Source organism: Frieseomelitta varia, unplaced genomic scaffold, assembly GCF_011392965.1.
Source record: "Frieseomelitta varia isolate USP_RPSP 00005682 unplaced genomic scaffold, Fvar_1.2 scaffold_880, whole genome shotgun sequence".
NCBI lineage: Eukaryota > Metazoa > Arthropoda > Insecta > Hymenoptera > Apidae > Frieseomelitta > Frieseomelitta varia.
Window position 1 is genome coordinate 103,476 of NW_025110679.1, and position 23,405 is coordinate 126,880.

General features: G+C 34.1%; 1 protein-coding gene across 6 annotated transcripts in view; it reads right to left on the minus strand.

The window, feature by feature from the left end:
• LOC122536955 (tyrosine-protein phosphatase 10D) overlaps positions 1–19,937 on the minus strand; it is a 68,296-nt gene extending 48,359 nt beyond the window's left edge. For 3 of the 6 annotated variants that reach the window (XR_006308522.1, XM_043669765.1, XM_043669760.1), the window contains exon 1: positions 16,830–19,937. Coding sequence is in view for 5 of the 6 variants with exons in the window: in XM_043669765.1 (XP_043525700.1) it covers positions 16,830–16,916 (87 nt within the window). In the remaining variant the exon portion in view is untranslated. The remainder of the gene's footprint in view (positions 1–16,829) is intronic. The other 3 variants (XM_043669762.1, XM_043669761.1, XM_043669763.1) reach the window with 2 other exon arrangements.
• Positions 19,938–23,405: the final 3,468 nt, after the last annotated feature.

A 23,405-nucleotide genomic window follows, 5' to 3' on the forward strand; every position in this document is an offset into this window, starting at 1 on the left:
AACTCGAAAATGATCGGGACGAGTCGGGAAGAGGTTGACTCGAGTCGAGTCGAATCGAGTCAAGTCGGGTCCCCGAAAATTTCGAGAACCTGGCTACCATTTGTCGAACTACTCTGCAGTGTTGTATAGCAGCTTACAAAATATGTAAATACACAGTTCAATTTCTTCTGCCGGTGAAATTATTGGAAACACGGATTCTAAGAATGTGACCTGATGTATACAAACGTGTGACTGCGTGCTTAATACTTGATTATTATGTACGCTGTCGAGCAGTATCGTTGAGAAATTCGTGAAGTTCAGACGTATATTTCAAAATCTGTGTGAATTTAATAAAGATTGAAAATCTTTAAAAAGAAATGTCGAGTGATAGTGAGAGTAAAGTTGTGGTAACAGGAAGTAGTGCAGAAGATATCGTGCAAAGGAAGAAGGTACCGAGAAGCTCTGTTTGGAAACATTTTCAAGAAAAAAATGATACAAAGGCGGAATGCACACATTGTCACCATGAATTTAAAACGAAGTATGCAAATACTACTGGTTTATTACGCCATTTGAAGCATATGCATCCAAACGTAAGTACATGTACTAGAAAAGAAACTGAATCGATATAAAATTTGTCGCATGTACAAAATGATACGCGAAAGATTGTTGAACCAAAAGATATAACAGAAGGAATTGCTCGAATGGTGGTTCTAGATCTTTCGTTACAGTTGAAAGCGTGGGCTTTAACGAATTATTTAAGCTTGTTCCAAATCCTTTTCCAAATCCCAACTCTTTCAGGAATCCTTATTTTTTCGAGAATCCCGATAAATTCGAGACTCTCGAAATTTTTAGGTACTTGTCCCGATCTCGAACAAAATTTTCGTGTTCCCGACCTGATATTTCTAAAATACAAAGGCACCTCTAAAAAATACAAATATGAGAAATGAAATAAAATATTATCAAGGATGATTTGATCAGAGATTTCAATGATAATAATTATAAACGTACAGGAATCTGGCTGCAATGTTCGAAAATTTTTTTCATTCACCATCGTCGTGGGGTAATTTAAAAGTTGACGTGCCACTTGAATAACAATCGTAAATTTTTTATCCTGGACATTCACTCTGACGTCAATCTACGTCAATCGTCCTAGAAAGGATCGCAATTACTGCCAATAGTAAATTATACATATTTATGTAATTACACAGAGAAAATAATATCAGAGTCCCTATTGTAAATGACGATTTCTTTTCAATCAGTAATCTCTTTCTAGGAATTACTTGTAAAGAACGATCAGTATCATATTTTAGAAAGTACTCGGACTATACTGTATATTTTTCTATTTTAAAAGAGAAATTCGTAAAGAAAAGAAGTTTCATTTGTACGTATGTCTACATTCAATATCTAATTAAGGCCTAATTAAGAAGAAATTCATTTTCTCTGTATTAAATATCCCATTGATCCTGACAATAATTATATTCGTAGGATTTAATTAGTATCAGTATCCGTTGTATTACATTAATCTGATATGTAATTGGGGCCAGAAACTCATGAAACCGGAATAATCATGGCACTTTGTTAATTATTAATAATACATACAGTTTCCTATTATTTCATGCTCACTATTTAACAATTGTGGTTAATTATGCACGTGTACGTTGCATACATGAGAATACATGAAACAATTACCATCATGACTGTTACGTTATTAGCATTACATTGATATTCCATAACCCCGTTGGAATCCTCGAATTTTTTTACAACTTAATTTCGCTTTCGTTTTAAACGTAGCGTGAAATTGAAGCAAAGAGAATTGCACGCAACAGCTAGAAATTCTTATTATGAAAGGTTTATTTTAAAAGGTTTTACGATATAATTTCTTATACTTGAATTGAAATATAATTTTATACTCTGCAAAATAAATTAATACTTCCTCAAATAAATTTCTTTCAACGAGAATAGTGAATGCGTGTGATCTTTTGTTTCAATTCTCAACTTATAGAAAGAAAACGAAATTAAGAAATTGATATTTTAAGATTAAGAGATTTATAACTCTTCGAAAACGATTATTTCTAATTTTACAAAAATTCAGATTTGTCTTTGGCGATGGAAAAATACAACTTGATTGAAAATAACTCCAGGAACGTAACAGAGCAAGGAATATTAATAATAATGCAAGTCATTCTCAATAAATACAAATATTTTCGTTAAACTATAAATAACTTTAAAAATAAACAACCCATGTTTTTTAATTGCTACATTATGTAACATAAAAATAATAAAATTGTCAAAACAGAAAAGAAATAAATAAAAAGGTGAATATTCGAAAATAATGCTAATAAATATCTAGTATGTAACAAAAATAAATTATAATATTCAATAAATAAAATAATTTTTCATTTAGGTTCCGTTCTCTTAATTATCTCCATATAAAATATTGAATGAACGTCATCTAGTAACAGATTATAAAAATAAGCAAAATGTAAAATTGTTACGACTGTCAAGCTAAAAATAAAAATATGCAAGTACATATCACTATGTACTGTGTACTATGTATATATTATGTACGCACAAATAAAATTGCTACGAACGCGACAGACGCTTTTTGCTGAAACTTGAACAAAAAAGCAGTCGTAGAGGCGGATGAAGCAAATGACATTTTCTCACACTTTAAAATCCCATGGCTGTCAGCTGCGAGTTTTAACGTGGTCATTAAACGCGTCATTAAAATGTTTCGTATTGATAAACACTTGAAAGTATAGATACAAAAGCCAACGATATGGAAATAGTGATTAATAAATGAATAAATAATTATGAACGATATAAACGTGCAATTTTACGTGAAAATAACGATTATTGTCTGCTAGCAGTAGGTAAATAATAATTAGTAAATTGTTATTACTTCATAGGTTTTCTTTTATGATTCCGTAAATGTTTATAAACTCGCATAAAATTGTTATTTTTTTCGAGAAAGGACTTTTTATTTTTATACGTACACGCGTATAAGAAATTATACATGTAAAATTTACTGCGAACGTTATATAAGAGAAATGAATTTTAAAAGGTTAACAAAATAATAATAATAACGAAAAATGTTATTGAGAGAATGTGTAATGTTGTCAATAATTAATAAAAAATACTTCTCTCACAATTAAGGAAAAGCTCAACCCTCAAACGGTTAAAAATCCCGAACCACACCAATATCAAATGCCTGTGAAACACTTTTCATTACATTTCTCTGCCTGCATACCGTTTCCATCTTTGGACGCTGTTTTATTCCAAGATGAACGAGCGCGTTATGCAATTTGTGTCCCGCGCCATTGTTCAGATCAACGAACGCTTCTGGAAAAGTTCCAATTCCTTGCGAATATTCCCACGAAAAATCGCGCGAAAAGTCGTCCAATTTCCTTCGCGTGCAACTTCCGCGTGCGAAGGTAGATCGGAATCGCGATTGATAAAAATACAAATGATGCAGCCGAAAAGGGTGCACCACATGCACCGAAAAGATCCCAGAATTCTGATGTCATAGACTGTAAAAGAAAAGTAGCTTCTTCTTCGAACGGGGAAGTCTTTTGCTCGGTCTTTTTCCTTTCTTTTTTTTTTTTTTTTTTTTTCTTTCTCACGCTTGCGTTTAAACGACCCCTATCCTGTTCTCGAGCTGGCAGTGCTTACAAAAAAATTACTCGCGTTCATCATTGCGTTTATTGCAACGTTTACGTAATTAATTAATCAATTGGACTCGAGTGTATTTTATAAGAAAAATTCCGAATTTATTTGTAAGAGAAAAAAATATGACTACTATTAATTATTAATTGCATTGTCAGACAAGGCAAGAAGGATTTCAATGATAAAAGTCACTGTTTCGAGAGAAGTCTCTGGAAATAATATGAAAAATTTAATATCTAATTCTCAGTGAAAGTTGTTACAAGATTGTCTATAATTTAAAAAAAGTATGACATTTCTTTTTTACAGTTTGATTAACACAATCCGAATTATATTTAATGGATACGATAAATTTTGAGATCTTTATTATATAGAATTCTGATTATACCAATAACGTTGTTTTTAAACATTATTTTATATCGTTCATTTAATATATAGTGTTAAGATAATAAACAAACGACAATCGGCTTATTTAAATACTATGTATCAATTTTTGACTTGAAAAATTTGATGCAATGAAAATGAAATGTTAAACCTGATGAAATAAACGCCTGATGGAAAAACAAGGTTGTCTGCAGGTACTTTTTTTGTTGTCGGGAATTGATCGTTGAAATTTATTTCGTAATTAGTAAAACATCAGATAAAAAAAAAAGTACGATAATTAATCGTGTAATGAAAAGAAATATTGTTTTTACAAGAATATTGCTTGAAAAGTGAAAGTTGCCAAGGGAAGATCATGATTCAGGTATAGTTTCTAGTGACTCATTTCAATGAGTATACCGTAGGAAACCAGATTTATAAATTAATTATTATATAATATAACAATTCATATAAAATTGAATTGAGAAATTTCAGTAGAAAGTTATATTCCAAAATACATGAAAATATCTTTGGTTATAGGAAGAGAAACGAAAGATGTATCATTTTAATGATGGAGATTCATAATAATGGAATCTTTCTTATGAAGTTTCTTAATGGAACCTTTCTATATTTTCTTTCATAATTCTTTATCTCTTCCTGTTCCAATTTCATAAAACTTCAGTGTCAAACAACAACTTCCATTGTTAAGTTTAATAAGGGACGAGTAATTTACTTTGCATGTTTTCTACATCTTTATATTAGCCTTTATTCTACCCTTTATATTAACCATTTTCTTAATTAATGAAATGCATTAAATGTTTTGTTCTACAAAAGTTTGCAAAGTTGTAAACTACATTTTTTGTTGAAAAAAAGTAGAAATTATTTCACGTATCCAAATTCACAATGTCTGATATCTTTACTATACTTATTTGTATTTTTCAATTAAAAATTTACACACAATATGTTTTTGCTTTTCTTTCTGCTTTGTCGTGCCTCAAATATTTTCATTCATCAATATAGAAATTCCTTTTTGAGAATATATAAAAAGTACAATTACATCAGAGGCAAAAAGCATATAATTTTCACAATGAAGAATACCACCATCGTTTCCCCTCATGTGTTCCAGTTACTGAATAAGTTGCAGTTAATGAATTATATACGACTCTCTAATATGGGACCGTGCACTTGATGTACTTTAATTGAAATATTTATCGTCTTTCCGGTTCAAATATTGACCTAGGAGATACGTATATAACTGATTTGTAAAAATATTCGCGTAAACATTTAATCATCATAATATAATTATATAATTATTTTAATGGGATATCATTATTATCTTAATTTTGTTACTTGCGACATTTATCAGTTGAATGTTATGTATTTTCAGCATTCGATACTTTTATACATTTGTACGAAGAATAAGGGAGAAAGAAATGTATCAAATTTAAATTTTATTCGTATTAATCCGTAAAATAACGCGGTTCTCCTGATTAAAGCAAAATTAAAACAGCGGAAATTTTTAAGAAACAGAGAATTCAATCAACTGCTAACAGGCCGTTCATTAACTACCAACATGAAAACTAACAACGATGTAAGCGCAGATTTGACCGTCGCGAAAGAATTAATCATAAATCAATATAACTTATAAACGTACTATAAGCCTCTATCAATTAAAATACATTTCTATTATCGTTACCGCATTGGCTCACTCACAAAATCTTCCAATACCATTTCTATTTTTGTAGCACTCGGATTATTTACTATTATTTAACCAATTCTTACAGCAATCAAGACGAAGAGTACATAGCACGGATGGACTGATCGCATCGCACAATTCTCGATTAGAATTACATATTCTTGCGTCTCCTTTGTCTCGGGAATTATTCGTCGCATCTAGCACGATCTCGTGAAAACTGTGTATATTTTGTGTACGTTGCATACATGTGCGAGATGCCGGTACAGTGGCGTCGAGTATCTCGCTGATTTATTTCTCCCGTCTGCTCTATTTTCGTTGTGCACGCGGCCGCATCCGCCCTGGCTAGACCAGGATGTACTCCAAGCCCACATCCGGATGCGAGACACACGTTAGCAGAGCAACGAGCGACAGACAGCCACGTGCAACCTCTGCACTTGCCCTTGCACGCATTTTCGAGCGCCGCGCTATGCCGTCTAACCTAAGTTCCGGTGCTTGCCCGCGCTCGGCTTACGATCATCGTTTCCTGTGTCGGTTTTACTCCGTTATAAGGATGTCGACGGACAAATACGATATTGGACGCTTCGGGTGAAAGACGAAAGAACATCGCGAAACTGTTTTATTATAAAAGAATTTTAGAACATGTGCGATAATTACTTTTTTATATTTGACAAGAGCAATGAATAGATGTAGTTATTGATTTTCAATATCAAATTTCAAATATAATATTAAATAGTATTATAAATATTATATATTATATATAAAATAACTATGCTATAAATAAATAAATATACTATATATATACTATATTATATATTACTATATATATACTATATATACTATATTATATATTACTATATATATACTATAAATAAATAAATATACTATATTATATATTACTATATATATACTATAAATAAATAAATATACTATATTATATATTAAATAACATTATAAATAGTATTATATTTGTCTATGTAATATCAGTATAATCTCTACATATACTTATTTAATAATTTATTTCTTCTATTGCTGATTTTTTTCACTTTTTCTCGTTAAGAAAGCACGAGGAAATTCATTATTAATTAATTTAATCTCGGGAATCAATTCAACATTTTCATTTCATCGGTGAACATTCATTTCTGTTAATTCCGGTAAAGTAACGTGAAAGAACGTGGAGAGTTTTGCGAGAAACGAATGTCGAGGCGCGTATGTATTCGCGTGAATTTCTGGGTCACTATCTTGGTAGGTCGCAAAACTTTTACGCGACACGCAAGCCAATGAATAAAGAGCACAGCGTGCATGGGTTGCCGTTACGCTAAATGCAAACTGATTGCTTGTCATGTGCACGCTCGTTACTCGCAACACGGCCGTCAATATCGTTACAATTGCGAACCGATAACGTGCCAGTCTAAATCAGAGCACTGGTGGCACGATACTTTTAAAACGTTCGCTGCCTTCCTACCTGATGTTCGTCAAACTATTTGACACGCCTGGTTCATTCATTCATTCATTACGCTTTCGATATATATCCTTTCCTTTTTTTCATTTTATTTGACACTGTATAAAGAAAGAAAGTGATTATTCGGATATTAAGATTATCTAAAATTTAATCTCGAGGTCAGACTATTTCGTTCTGTTTTATTTGATATCGTATAAAGAAAGAAAGAAGCTATTAATGGTACAGAGAACCTCAAGATTTCAAAACTACATATATTGTACGTACTGTTCTGTTCAATCTCTCGCAGCGAGCGATGCTTGAACACCAAGACGCGTGCATAATGATTAAGTTATACGATTATAAAGAATCGAAGTAAACCCCGACTTACGAAAGTGTTTTCGTGAACTTGAGTCGTGAAAGTAAAATAAATAATTCAAATTGAAATAAATAACTCGAGACTGTAGAGATTTCTACAGTGAAGAAAATTTTTATCCTGTACAGAGATTTCGACAACAACAAATAGATTGTGGATTCTTATAAAGAAAAATTTATGAAATATAAATCTGCAATTTAGAAATAAGAATAAATAATAGTAATAAAAAAATTAAACGACGATTCTGATAGTAGTTTTTATATCATTCATCTATTAATAATCATTTATAATCGCTAATAGCTGTATAAAATAACGAAAAAAAAATATATAAACGAATGAACTATACGGACGGTCTTTATATCAAAAGATAACCTAGATATTTCGTTTATCTATCTACTTATCTATTTTATTTTCACACCGTTGTTATTTTAGAGACCATTTTTTAACCATTAAGAAATTATGAGAGCGCAACCGATTGCTTTTATATTTATAGCTGTATGAAAACGGGATGGAAACGTTGAGGAGAAGTTTAAGTAATAAAATTACGTGGAATATTGCAAAAGCGTAAATAATAGTGGTAATCGTTTCGTTTCGTATTAACAACGATAATTGTCCCAAGGCTATATACTTAATGACCATAAAAGCGATTAGATTTTATATCTCTTTGAAGTAACTTTACTTCGCGTCTTGCTTTCAAATGAAATACGATTTCCAAAGTTTCTCGTATTTTTGAGGACAGAAAATTATTTCTATTCATCTTATTTAAAATTTCACACTGCCATCAATTTTCATCAATATATTAATAATGTATTGAATTTAAAGTATAAAAATACCACATTAAAATACCACATTAAGTACCTGTACGTTCAAAACTATATCGCACAACACATCTATTTATAAAAATTGTCACACATTGAATAAATAGTTCTATTGTTATTTAAAAGTTTACGAAATTATGATTAAACGCGTAGTATTACAACAAAAAACGAACCGTAGAAAATGTTAGTGCTTTCGCATCATTTTCCATTTTGTACACTTGAAATATCTCTTTGACGATTTATACGTTCTCATAAGGCAAGATTGAATTATACCAACGACATGTAATACTATCAATGCAAATTTCTAGAAACGACTATAAAAAGTGTGACAAAGTTCTAAACATCGAACGTTCCGTTCTCATTCACAAATTACAGGTGAGACTCTCATACTTTACAGAGAAAATATAATATACATCGAACAACCATCGATATGAATTAGATATATGAGAAAGAAATGATAAAATTAAATATATTTATAGAAGATTCAGATAATAATAAAAATTTGAAATAAAATTTTACGTCGCCTTTCTAGATGCACTTCTGATTTATTTTCGCGCTGCAACTTCTCGTAAATATACTCTGCGATGTAATTTTCATTTGATTTAATGCGCTCGAACTTTCATCCGACTGTCCACTTAACTGTTCAAAGTATTCTAACTATCGATCAGTGAACAGGAAAAAAATATTCCCCTCGAACGTCGCTTAACGATAAATCAAATCTTTCCATCGAAAGCACGAGCTTATTTTTACCTCGACGAGGGTTAAACTACCTGCGAACAAAAAAGGGTTTGCATTACTAGGAAGTCCATTGGACCCAAGTAAGTATTAAACCTTGTACACGTTCGGAATAAAATAACTTTACACCTACGTATATTTATATATTTAATATTTTTATAATTTAATATTATTATATATTAAATATTTAATATATATTTAATATTATTATGTATTAAATATTTAATATTATTGTATATTAAACGTTTAATATATATTTAATATTTTTGTAATTTAATATTATTGTATATTAAACGTTTAATATATATTTAATATTTTTGTAATTTAATATTATTATATATTAAACGTTTAATATATATTTAATATTTTTGTAATTTAATATTATTGTATATTAAACGTTTAATAGATATTTAATATTTTTGTAATTTAATATTATTATATATTAAACGTTTAATATATATTTAATATTTTTGTAATTTAACATTATTATATATTAAACGTTTAATATATATTTAATATTTTTGTAATTTAATATTATTATATATTAAACGTTTAATATATATTTAATATTTTTGTAATTTAACATTATTATATATTAAACGTTTAATATATATTTAATATTTTTGTAATTTAACATTATTATATATTAAATATTTAATATATATTTAATATTTTTATAATTTAAAATTATAATTACAATACGTGATACTTATGTATAGATTATAATCGTCAATAAAGAAACCAATCGTGTAACAGAAACAAAATTAACAAAAGCGAAGAATATAATAAAACGGAGAACCACAACAGAAAATTGTGAAAACCACTGATTTACCAGAAAAAAAAAGAAGAAGAAGAGAAAAGGAGAAAAGTCGTTCGCGATGTATCGAATTTTTCCGTCGAAAGCGTGAGTTTATTTTTAGGTATTATAGATGACGGGTCGAGCCGAGAGGAAAAGGCTTCAACGTTGCTGGGAAACACGGTTCTGGCAGAAATTTTTTCGCGGCACGTTGACCAATGAAACGCCCACGACGCGACGTAACCCATCGTCGTAAACGTATCGTAACATGCATAACGTTCAGGTTAAAGCCGACGATGTCAGTTATTCGCGATCCATTCGATCCTCGTAGTAAGTGCTTAAATTAGCACGCAGTCATGAGCCCCGAATTCTGGGCCAATAATGTCACGGCTTTCTCCCAATCCCACCACGTCTAGCGAAAATATCGCGAACAATTCGTACGCTGGCTCATGTGAACACGAGTAGAATTACTTTTTAGACTGACCAACGTAAAAAGTAATGGTTACGTTGCTCTCTTCCACGAAAGGATATTATTTTTGAACATAAATATTGCCTGTTTGTGATTAAATTTAATCCTCGAGTATGAACAAAGCAGTTTGTGATATTTTTCGAAATAATGTGTCGAGCTCGTGACAACATGAGTTCTTTGTAATCTTCCATGAGAAGATATAGCTTTAATATAAACGTTACCTATCTATTTGAGAATAAATTTATTTCCTAAAGACTTGAGTTTGTTACTCGTTCGATTATGTATGAATTAATTCGTGATATTTCTCGAAGTAAGATCATGTTCCAATAATGAAATAAATAAATTTCCATGTTGGCTTCGGGAGTTTTGTCGTGAATCAATCTCTTTTATAAACTGTAATATGTGTAAAAAAGAATCAAATAGTTTATTTGTGCATGACACGATTTAAATAATCGGGGATCAAAGGTTGTTTAAACAGATAAAGCATAAGTGTTCATTGTTATGCGGTGAATTCGTGAGACGTGCTTCTATTTTATCTCTCTTGGTGGAATAACTATTTCTTTTCGTTTCGCGTGTTATAATTGTTATTTATAAACTTGAAGAATTTGTCATTTGTGAAAATTTCATTAAAGTTTAACGACGAAACTTTCTATCCAATTTGGCATAAATAAATTAAAAAGAACTTAATAATAAATATATAATAACTCAACTTGTTAAAAATCCAGCGGCAAAACTTTCTAACAAAACTTGATACAAATAAACCAAGAACGTTCAGTCTTTCAACAAGAAAAATTTGTAGAATTTACAAACACGAAGATACTTTCGACAAACCAAATTGTTGAAGCGAACGCAACTAACAATTTCCTACCAAGATGAAATCCAACAATGAACCTGACGATGGATCTTACATCCAGATAATTATGCTATAATTAAGCAATTTAATCGAAAGTTAATCGATGATTGTTTTACCCTCTGCGTGTAATATCAAGCGAAACAACTGGTTTACAAAAGCATCGGTTGCGAACGCCCTAAATGCTGTCCAACAAAGCGGAAGTTACTGTAATTCTGACAAACGATGTCGGAAGCTTTGCGGCTTTAACCGCGGATGCAAATTTCGTAGTCACTGATATGTGTTGATGTTACGGATGAAGGAAGTGAATATCCGGTGCATCCTTTATTCCATTGCGAAAATGCAGTGACCACGAATGAAACAAAAAAGAAATACGACGAATCTTGAAAAATGCATCATCTTGACGTACATAAGTGTTGGTATTCGAAGGAAAATAGGAAAAAAAACTATTCTATTGCAGATAACGACCAGAGAAATTTGAATGAGTCGTGGAGCTCTCTAAACGAGGATACAGGAAGTTATCCGAGGAGAAAGTACATGTGATTCAGCGAGGTATATATCTTCCTCTAACGCGTGATCTTTTTTCAAGTACAACGCAAGTGCAATACCCGATTATACTTTTCCTGGCGACGTAATTGCGTACTTCCATGCGATGGGATTCGCTTCTTATTTGTACGAAAGAATCTGAAAGGCTCGCACTTCTCTTTCCTTTAGATGAGCGTCTTGTATCGAAAGTATGTATTAGAAACGTTGGCTTTGGAATAACGAGACACAACCGGCAAGTTTGAAATAAATTTGAAAATTGTAAAAATGTAAAAATTACGAGACATTCAATACAGGTGTGTGTACGTACATTTCGTAGACACCCAAAGATTTAAACATTCAATTTCGTAGACACCGCAATGTATTTAACAACGTTCAATTATCAACTATATTTAACATTTATTATATATATAAAATGGCTGTTCGTACGATGTGTAACTTTTATATATAAAATGGCTATTCGTACAATGTATATAAAAGTTACAATGTATATAAATGTATATTAAAGTTACATCTTGTAATGTATATAAATTTAAATAATAACATTAAAAATATTAATAATAATAAATTAAAACAGTTACATCTGTTAATGTATATAAATGTATATTAAAGTTACATCTTGTAACTTTTATATACATTTTCATGTTATATTGGTTAAATATTAATGAACTTTCAAGATATTTTATATACATAAGAAAGTACGAAAATTCTTCTACGTTGTACTAATAGTATTAATAATCAAATCAGGATAAATATTCTCTACGATGCCTGTTTTATTGCCTATGGTTTGTTTGAAAATTGACTACACTTTGAAATTCAAGTATTTTATTCTATAGTGTTATATATCGGCCGAATATATATTTTATGCGTGCGTCGTATCTTCAAAAACAAAGTCATATATTGAAACTGTTAAGAGTTGTGAAATGTGTGAAATGTTACGTTAACGGTGGTAGACGCATAGATATCATTCGTCAAAAATTTCACCATAAATAACTTGAATTGCACGAACATGGAAAACAGGGAAGATACAAACACTAAATATTCACTCGTCCATAAAAACCGACTCGTTTCAACAAATTGAAACAGATGGCCGTTTTATTTTGTTATCTTTTGTATCGCATAGTCAGAGTTAATTATAATTTCGCTGTGTTTGCCAGACTACCGTGAAGTGGTTCCTTCGGTACGTTTTATTACTGAAACGTGTATCTTTCATTCGTGTAATTATTTTTCTGGCGATGTTTCACGTTCGTCAAAAAATATTTCCATTTAATAAATCTCTCGCGAGTAAATCACCGATTTTTACGCATTTATGGAAAATGTGATAATGCTAAAATGCAGAGCATTCATTTGATATTCAAGAACGTGTAAAATATCCAATGTATCACACGTACTATTATATGATACTTCGGAGATAAAATAATTTTCCATTTAACATCCTTCTATTTATTAATTAAAATACGAGTAAACTTTGACATTAATACATTTATCTTCTTCAAAGATTCATCTTCTTCAGAAAGTAAAGTAATGTAAAAATATATAATATAAATAAATATAAATAAATATATATAAATATAAATAAATATATATAATTAGAACGTGGACATTTTCACAAGCGTTGCACTCTGCTCGTAATAATAATATTTGCGTAATATTTGCAGTAATCTACTAGTACGACGTAATTCATTCACAAAGTGTAGCCATAAAGCCAAAAAAAAAAAATTCTACGACTTTTTTCTGTCCTTTAACACGCGTCTACAACCCCGACTGTCCGCTTTTGCATTGTTTTTTTACACCGATCTTTACACTTTACTTCACTTTCACTTAGCCTAGTTACCGCGCATCGGCATACGCGAATAACCTAATAGTTTCCAACTTAGTGGGATCACGTTCGAGTATCGATTTTATATTACAGAAAACGATAAACGATATCTTCGTCTTCGAGAACAATCGGGATGGGCGTTGTCCAACGTGCAAATGGCGATTTCATTCGCCACGAGGCTCAGGTAGAATTCGTAGAAACGTACTTTCGCTAACGAAACTTTCCTTTAGTCGATAAACCTTGATGCATCTAGCGATTCTTCATGCTTGAAATTTTATTTCTCATCCGATGATATTCTATTTCGCGATGCTCTTTAATTAGTAAGATTGGCACGCGCTCGTACTTTTATTTCTATTATAATAACTTTTAAAATTACCTATGCTTTGAAATTCAAATTGAAGATCTAGATTGCATAGTATTATTTTATCGTTCTTTCGTATAAATTGTTATAATTATCAACAAATCCAGCGATACTTATAATTGTAACAATTTATACTAAATAACGACTGAAAAATTTAGAGTGTTTAATTTTATTTTACACTTTGCATTCTTCGTGCTATGGAGATTAGTAATAAAATCAAATCGAATAAAAAATTCCAACATTAAGTAACGAATCTATCGCTATCAACTGTTACAGCTTCAACTTTACGATGATACCAATTAAATGTTAAATATCGATACATTCGTAACTGCTGACGTGGACTCACGTCATCTTCAACTCTGCTTCTAATTATTGCTGACGCGAATTCACGTCATTTTGTAAGACTTCTGTCTGATTATCGTTGAATTATCGTATTAATTTTAAATTAACCCAACGTTTCATTCAAAATTCCTTTCCGTCACTTTGCATCATCAAATTCTACTTTTTAATATTGGAATTGTGAAAGGATATTCGAAGAATTTGTTTAACATTTTTTTCATCGTTATGCCTTCCACGTAGATTCCATAATTTTATCCAATTTCAACAAGTTGAAATATTCGTGACGTTTCAATACATTATTGTGAATGTCTCATGATTTTCAGTATATTTAATTTACTACGTTTATTTGATTAATATACAAAGAATTGTGTTAATATCTCATGTTGTTATTTATATTATTTTTATATTTAATATTATTTTAATTTATATTTATAATTTTATTATTATAATTTTATAATATTATTTATAATATAATATTATACCATATTAGATATATTAAAACAGAAAAATTGTGTGTGTTTGTAATTTAAAATTTACGTGTGTTGTAATATAATATTATACTATATTAGATATATTAAAACAGAAAAATTATTTAAACAAAAATGACCCCTCCATGACGTGTGTGAACCTTCCAATTGCTTTCATATTTTTATCAAGATCCCTCTAAGAACAAAGCGTCCAATTAATCAAAGTTTCACGGAACACGCTTAGTCGAACCACGAGTAAAATCCACATTCTTATCGGACTGTAGAACACGGAGTACCATCAACGAAGAAGATACGAATCGCAATTACATTACATACAGGCGAACAGTCCGAAGCAGCGTCCCTGAATACGCGAGCCACGAGTTTGCATAAGACGTATTGAATAAAAGAAAGATCGCCGCGTAAAATTCTCGGCGGCAAACGATACTCCGGTGGGAATTTCGCAATCCCGGCGTGATTCCCGGCGATATGAAACGTTTTGATTTCCAAGGAAATCCAGCGGCGTCGAAACGTTTAGATGAACGTTTTGGATAAGGAACGTTCTCGATTTCAGAGGTCAATGAGCAGATCGCGCCGGATACGAGGCGACGTTCTCTCACGTTGGGAAAGTCAACCGAGTTTCGCAAACCGGGGACACAAAACGGCCGAACAAAAGAAGACTAGATACTCTGGCGCGATCTCCTGTTCCCCTTCACCGATCGCTGACCACGACTCGAGACGAGATCCGAGTCGGATCTATCGCGAAACTCTTGAAATCTATCGTAGAGATGGGAAAGTTTTTAAGTTCCACGTGGGTTCTTTTTTCCTATCTTTAGAGTGATCTCTAAGCAGATTCTGCTCGTTGGAGTATCCTCTGAAAATTTACGTGTCTGTGTACAACAAAATTCGTGAAATTTATTATTGAGCTCTTCGACCTGCAAATCCGTGGATTTTTTGACTATTAGATTCTGCTCGTTGGAATATCTTCTGGAAATTTGATTTACATGCCTATGTACAATTGGCATTTGTCTAAAATCGACATTTAATCTAAATTTAAATTCTAAATCTAAATTAAATTTAAAATTCTTCAAATTCTAAAATCTAAAATTTTCGTAATTGTATGAGAATCGTAATTTTAAAATCTAAAATTTTCATAATTGTATGAAAATAACAATGATAATAATCCAATAATGAGAAAATATCGTTTACATTACGTCAAAGGAATGTCACAAACAAAACATGTAAATGGCCAAGATAACGTCAATAAAAATTCGACCGTTTAAAAATATTTATCTCAGCGACTCCTCTGAACCTCATGACGAAATGGTTCAACTCATTTACCTTGAATACTTTTTTTTTACTTCTTGGGTAGCATATTAACACGTTCACTATCATGATATGGTCACCGACGACCAACTGCTTCTCTGTTCTTACGCAAACGTTTGATCATCTTAAAATAATCAAAATAAGATGAATATCGTCGACAAAAATCCATTTTACAATACTATACAGTATTATAAAATGAAAATTTTTACAAATCACTGCATTCTTGTTACAACACGTAATATTCTACTATAATAAGTCAAATATCTTTTCCTACAGGCAAAACATACAACTATCATGTGATAATCAATGTGTTGGAGTCCGCGTAGTGGAACAACAATTTTTAATTTTATAGAGGTTTATTATCGTGTACAAAATCTTTAGTCGTATTGATGGAAAGAAAGGATCTATCTCCTTGCTTCTTCCCGTTATCATCGTTGTCAAGTGAAATGATGGAAGGAGCATAGATGACCAACTACTGGATTTTGCCCTTGTGGGGCAACTACACCTATTTACAATCCACTTTTAAGTGGACTATTAACCCAGTATCAGCACTGAGCCAACATTGGGCCATCCAACAAATGTGTTGTTTCATTCACTTTCTCTCTAAGGAATCTCGAAATCAATTCGCCGCAAAATGCTACGAGAAATGTCAATAACTAAAAACTGGAAAAAGTCGTAAGACGTAGTTTCCGTTACACGTCCAAGATAGAAGGTAACCATAGACGAGAGCCCCGACTCTCATGGCAAACCAACACATGTCCTAGATACATACGATTACTCGCCACCGTCATCCTACTCACCTCTGCGAGCAGCGTCAGAAGCAGAAGAAGAGTACCGCGAAACCTGGAGACTGGTCGCGGAGAATCAACGACTTTCGTGTTCTTCATCCTTAAAGAAATCCTTCTAGGACCACAGTTACCAAGAATAACTATATATATATATATACAATTCTATTTTCTATTCGTTCTTCGAAACTTCCTTTAGTCGACCGTGTGCACTCTCTTCCTTTCTCTTCTTTTCCTAGCTACTTGCTCGATCGATGACCGATTGATTCACCGTTGAAACTCACGGATTATCACCGCCGATTATCGCGCCGGCTGGAAACACTTTTCGTTCACTAATCGTAAGAATGCGCGCGTGGAACGCTCGCTGTGGTCTCGTTGATCGATCGACGACACACTACCCGGCCGCCTAGTATCACGAGGAATCGCGTATCCCAGCCTGGACACGTTGCGACGACACCTGTTCGCTCGATTCACTGTCGGTAGCACGTCGGCGATTGCTTTGTCGAGCGAGATGGAATCGTTGATGGACAACAGAAGGAACGACAGCTGCCATATCCGTCGGCTAGCTGACTCGAGTTTGGCTAACCGGAACGCTAACTCTTCTCTCGACCCCTCTGTCGCCGTTCCGAATAGCTCTGGCTGGCTGTTACACGCTGCGTCGGTAGGGATTGTTGCAAACGGGTACGCGACGACCACGTGTCGCCCCGTTCGATGTCACGAACGACGTCCGCCTGTTGGCTTCCTGGTGGACTACTTCGCGCGATAGATGCTCTATCGTTCGCTCTTGGACGATGCTCGCTCGTTGAGCAACTGTGATCGCGCGTCTCCGCTCGATCGACGAGCCGAACGTGTCGTTTAGCCGCCGACGGATTACTTCGTCGCTCTTTTTTTCCTCGTTCTGTCGTTGGTTCTCTCGTCACTGCTCCCTCTTTCCATTATGATCTCAAAACCACCATCGGCTCGTCAGCTTGCTCGTGAGAATTTTCGATCAACGACCTACTTGGTTAGCCTGCTTCGTGTTTACGAGTTCGGAGCGAATGGAATGTCAAGCGTAGACCAGTCAGCAGCGACGTGCCGGTTTTCGTGGAACGACCGATCGAATTACTGGAAACGGCACGGGCAAATGCGTTCGTCGACAATGGGCACGTAGCGCTCGATAACGAGCTCGTGCACTATCATCTCCTCTCCTCGGCGAGCCGCTCCGTCTCGCCAAGTACGTGCAAAGCGAAACAGTTTCAGCTAGATAAGGCTGTTGCTGCTCCTCGTCTCCTCGCGCTCCTATTGCTTCTCGCTTCGAGCCCTTCAACGCGGCCAATGGAATAACGACCAGGAGGGATGTTACCCTCCGAATCGCGTCCGAGACAACGACAAGGTAACGAACCGAGCGTTAGAAAATCGGAGATGTCGTCGCTATTAGCATCGTGAGATTGTCCTGGATATCGTCCGTGGTTTGCGGACAATCTGGCTGTCCAAAACGAACGAATTAATTAATTAATTTCCAATTAATTTCTTTTACTATTCTTCTTCTTCTTCTTCTTCTTCTTTTTATTATTATTATTGTTATAACAAAGGTGTTTAATTTGCGAATTTTTATCAAAATTAAAACGCGTATTTTTACGCTTTCTCCTGTCGAATATTTTGCTTGAGAAGCAAACAGAATGGTTGAAGATAAATTCACTTCGTGAGAAGAGGTGAGCTAGCAAAAGTCCAGCTTATCTTTTCTTCTTTTTTTTTTTTTTTTTCTTTTTTTTTTTTTTTTTTTTTTTTTTCTTTTTTTTTTGCTGCTACGTTTCCTTTCTCTCTGTCTGTGAAACAGCTTGCGTTAACGTCGTTGAATTATGTAAATAACGAACGTCACAGAACGCCTGGCGAATTTGAATCGATCCTCCAGCCAGTCCAGCGTGACTCCGTTTTTTTCTTTTGTTACCTTGCTCTCTTTGTACTCCGAGTACCCGACTGCGAGCTCCAAACGTTCTAAGAAAACTGTGAATTTCCTTCTTGGGTACGAAGCTGTGACAACGAAGATAACGAGACAATCGTCGTATATTGAGATGCTCGGTTATTTCGCGCGGTTGTCACTGCGATGTCGACGACGATGCGAATATCAGCCGAAACGTGCCAGTACGTTTCAATGCTTGCAACGTCAAGGTGAAAGACGCGAGCCAACGGAGGAACAGAGCCGAGGGTTTATCAAAGAGTGAGAGACCGAACGAACGTTTTATACTTGCGTCCGGTACAGGCGTGTCTACTGACAGAAACGAGTTTTCGTATTTTTCTCCAATCGAACCCGATCCACGGGCGAGCGATGCCACGCGAAAGACAGAGAGAGAGAGAGAGAGAGAGAGAGAGAGAGAAAGAAAGAAAGAGAGAGAGAAAGAGAGAGTATCCGCGCCAACGAAATCAATATGTCAATAACAACCAGTGTATGAAACCGCGAGATTCAACGTACAGACATTCGACGTGCCGTAACGAAAACGAGAAAATCGCAGGAGAAATCGAACGATCGCACGTACGTCACCGTTTGCAGCAGTCGTCCTGTTTCGCCAGCGTTTCAGCGAGCGTCGATGTCAAAGGTAGGCCAAAGTACCACGCACGCACGTATACACACCACGCACGCACGTCACAGCTCGGTTGGTCGGTGAGAACAACGCTTGAGAACAACGAAAATCGAGCAGATTGCCGACCAACGCGCGGAAAAACGAAACTCGGCGAGATCTCAGCACCGGGAAACGCGTGAGCGTACAGGGCGAAGGGGACGCGTGACAGCCAGCGGCAGGATATTCGCGAGTGGAAATCCTCGCGAATCCACGATGGCAGAGGCCGAGGGGCAAGGCAACCTCAACGACGAGAAATACGCGGTTTCGTCCGAGGTGAGGTGCACTCGGTCAACTGGCGCGCTTTCATGACGCCTCTCCCGGTGCAGGCACGGCCAACGGGACCTCGGCTGCTCTCTCGGCACTCCAACTCGTGGCTCGCCGAACCAGCAGCAGCTAAATCGCTTGCCTTGCCTCGTCCCTGGCCTCTCCAATCTCTCCCGCACGGCTAACCTGACTGCCTTTCCATTCCATTCGCTTCTCTCTCTCTCTCTCTCTCTCTCTCTCTTTCTTGCTCTCGCTTCTCTGTCTCTCTGTCTTGCGCGCTCGCTAACCATCATTCGAATCGCCGCCGACTACTGCCCCGGCCGGATACTCGGCGCAGTCGCCGCCGCCGCCACCTCCAACCGTGTCCCCACCTTCCATCATTCCCTACCATTTCAACCTTCGAACCCCCCCGACCATACTGCTCCCACCATCGCCACCTTTTGTATTCCCTGCCCGCTACGAACTCGCCGCCACTACTGATGGCATCAAGTCCAATATGTACTCACCAAGTTGATTCGAGTTTCGTTTCGTTTCGTTTCGTCGACGTTGTACAGTATACTCGGGGAATAGGAATGTTCCGACGAGCACGGTTGTTCGTTGCGTGAGTGAGTTTACGTGAGTTGATTTCGAGCTGAGTTCAATGAAGATACTCATTGAATAGCTGGTGGATTAAGAGACAATAGTCCGTAGACACACAGTGTAGCATTGTCCATGGTAAATCCACAGCAAATAAAGGACAGACTATAAGTTCAGGCGTAGTTTGCAGACGAGTATTCGTCTCTATTTCGTCCGTGTTGATTCGTAATCGCGATCATAGACAATTTTTGTCAGTCAAGTCTTTGTTGATCCACAGAGTGATCCTTGTCTCTTCACTTTTGCTAGATCCAACGGAAATAATTGAAAGATCGAATATGAATGTGATACCTTGTATCGAGATTTGTTTCTTTTCACTTCTCGTAATTGGACTGACAACGATTTCTATTTTCGAGACCAATACAACGTGTATTTTCTATACACGATTTTTGAATGTTGCATTTGCATAGGAAAATAGGAAAAATAATTCAGTGAATAATAGTCATTGACGCACACGTCCTCTGATATTTAAAGTAACATTTTTCACTCGTGAAACATCTCGGAAGTATCAATATTTATAAAAGATTCAGATCCAAAGATTCAAATATTTAAACTTACGAGATATTTCTAATTCTATCTCTGTTCACCAATATTCGAATCTACTTGCTATCGCTTTAATTTCCAGAAATTACTCATGAAACGTCCGAAACTAATTGAGTATAGTTGCAAGTGCAGTTAAAGATATTAAATATAAAAATGTTCGAGTCCAATAACCAATAACGATTTTTGAACATGTTCGTGAAGCACTCGATCCCATCTCTAGCCACCACCATCCACGTTCACCGCTCGGAGTTTCCTCCCTCGCTCTCTCGTGTATTCTAACAGCTAGAGCTGCTTCTCTACCTAACCCACAGATAGAAACGTGTCCTCGTTTGTGTTCGTTGGTAGGCGAATATGCGTGGCTGTGTGTAGATCAGTAGCCAGGAACGTAGCTTGCCAAAGAGACACTTGGTCCTTATGGCCGCGTGGGTTCGTTGACTTACGAACTTGTGGCTAAATGCCTCCATTTGCGTTCAGATTAGATATCTTCGTTATCGGGGCGAGAAAAATCTTCCACGGATCTCAAATTTTGGTTTAATTTTCCACGATAAGAAGATCGGCTGATTCTGGATCAGAAATGTTTGTTGGAAATGATCGATTGTTTCCGTGAAGTTGGCCGAATCAGTTTCCCAACATTGTAAATAAGTATTAATGTGGTAAAGTAAGTATCCAATTAGAGGCGAAATAAGATTGAAATTAGGAATACTTATGATGTAAATGCTAATTGTAAGTTTAAAAGTCTTGCAATTTTAATAAATTTTAATTTTTGAAATTACCAAGTTACAATCATTTTATGGTATGTTTCTATGCATAGAAAGAAATGATCAAAATGAGATAGTTAATTGTACAATTGATAGAATAAATAAATATTTCTTAAGACAGATGTTAGTTATGACAATAACTTTTATCAAAAGTTTTATCACATTGTCAAAAATTCAACAGTTGTATCGTTTTAATCACAAAAAATTTGCCATCAGACGAAAAAAGAAATACAAAATTTCTGTTCCATTTAATTTTTTATCTATTTGGGATTCACCCTTTACTCTAATCTCTCACTTATTGTCATTGAACTTAGAGCCTATCTTTTATTTATTTAATCGAAAGATAAAACACAAGGATATAGTTAAAAGCTTCTATTTTCTAATACTTTACTTTCCCGTGACAAGTGACTAATGATGATAAATTTGGTGGAAATACACGACGTAACTAAAATTGACGAGTATTTTTACATAGAGGTTGTGTCCACTACGGAAATAACGTACCTTTCGTAATAAAAATACACGAAAAAGTCTGAATTTTATTTCTTTATAAATAAATGTATTGCTTTGTTGATTGCAAATTTAAAATCACACTTACGATCGTGTGTTGACATTTAAATGAAAAGATTTCAATTTCAAATCTCCGATAGATTAAATATCTGTCATTTTATTGAATTCCATGCGAGAAGGCACGCATTTATCATTTTAATCCAATAATTTATTATTTTAAATTTATTGCTTTAATTGAATTAACTATTCGAACGAACTATTTACTGCATAAAATATTAATTTATATACGTGATTATTGAGTTCATTTATGTCCCATTACGTCATTAAATACAGTTCAAGATAAAACTCAATTCCAGCTTATTGCATCGCTTTTCAAGAATATAAGGATAACTTTGCACCGTTATGCACTAATTACTATTACCTGAATCCATAGGATTAATGCACAGAGGAAACGAGAAGTCATATTAAACCTACTAATGAATAATTCAATACAAATTTGAAACTATTTAACAATTAAACAGAAACTGATCTAGATACGAAGCAAGTAGGCGCATAAATCGACGTAGCAAAGTCAGTGAAGATAATAGTACAAAGAAATTAGTTTTATATTTTTAGTTTTATATTATTTGAACTATAATACTAAAAGAGTTTTACTTCAAGTTTCGTAATATTAATCGAACCTCTCTTTTTCATATTATGTAACTCAAAGGAGTAAGTTTCTAGTATTTTTAACAAGTAACTTGTTACTGATAATCATTCACTTAATGATTTTGGAGTAAGATCTATATGTATGATAGATCTCGTTTTACAAAGTCGTTCATAGTTACACGATCTCTTTTACAAGTTTTAATTCATAATTACACTGTAATAATACAATTAAAAATTAAATTTCATATAAATTAATGTAAAATATGTAAAATGCTGATTTCTTACAAAATTTCTTTATTTTGACCTGTTTTTATACAACTTTTTTTACAAAATACGTGTTAATCGTGTAAATTGAACTCTATATTGTTAACGATAAATTAACAATTATTATATTACACATAAATTAAGAAACCGCCGTTTATCAGAAATTCAGAAACTACCACGTACATTAGAATTCCGTTTATGCAAACTTCATTCATTTGAATCAAATTTCAGTCAATTTTGGTTAAGTGTACCTTTGCGAATTCCAATAAACTATTTGTCTACTTGTCATTAACAAGTTCATATAAGCGAAACTCTATTGTAACTGGGTTTGACTTATCCTGGCATTCCTCTTCACGAGTGAGAGTCGCTGGTTAACA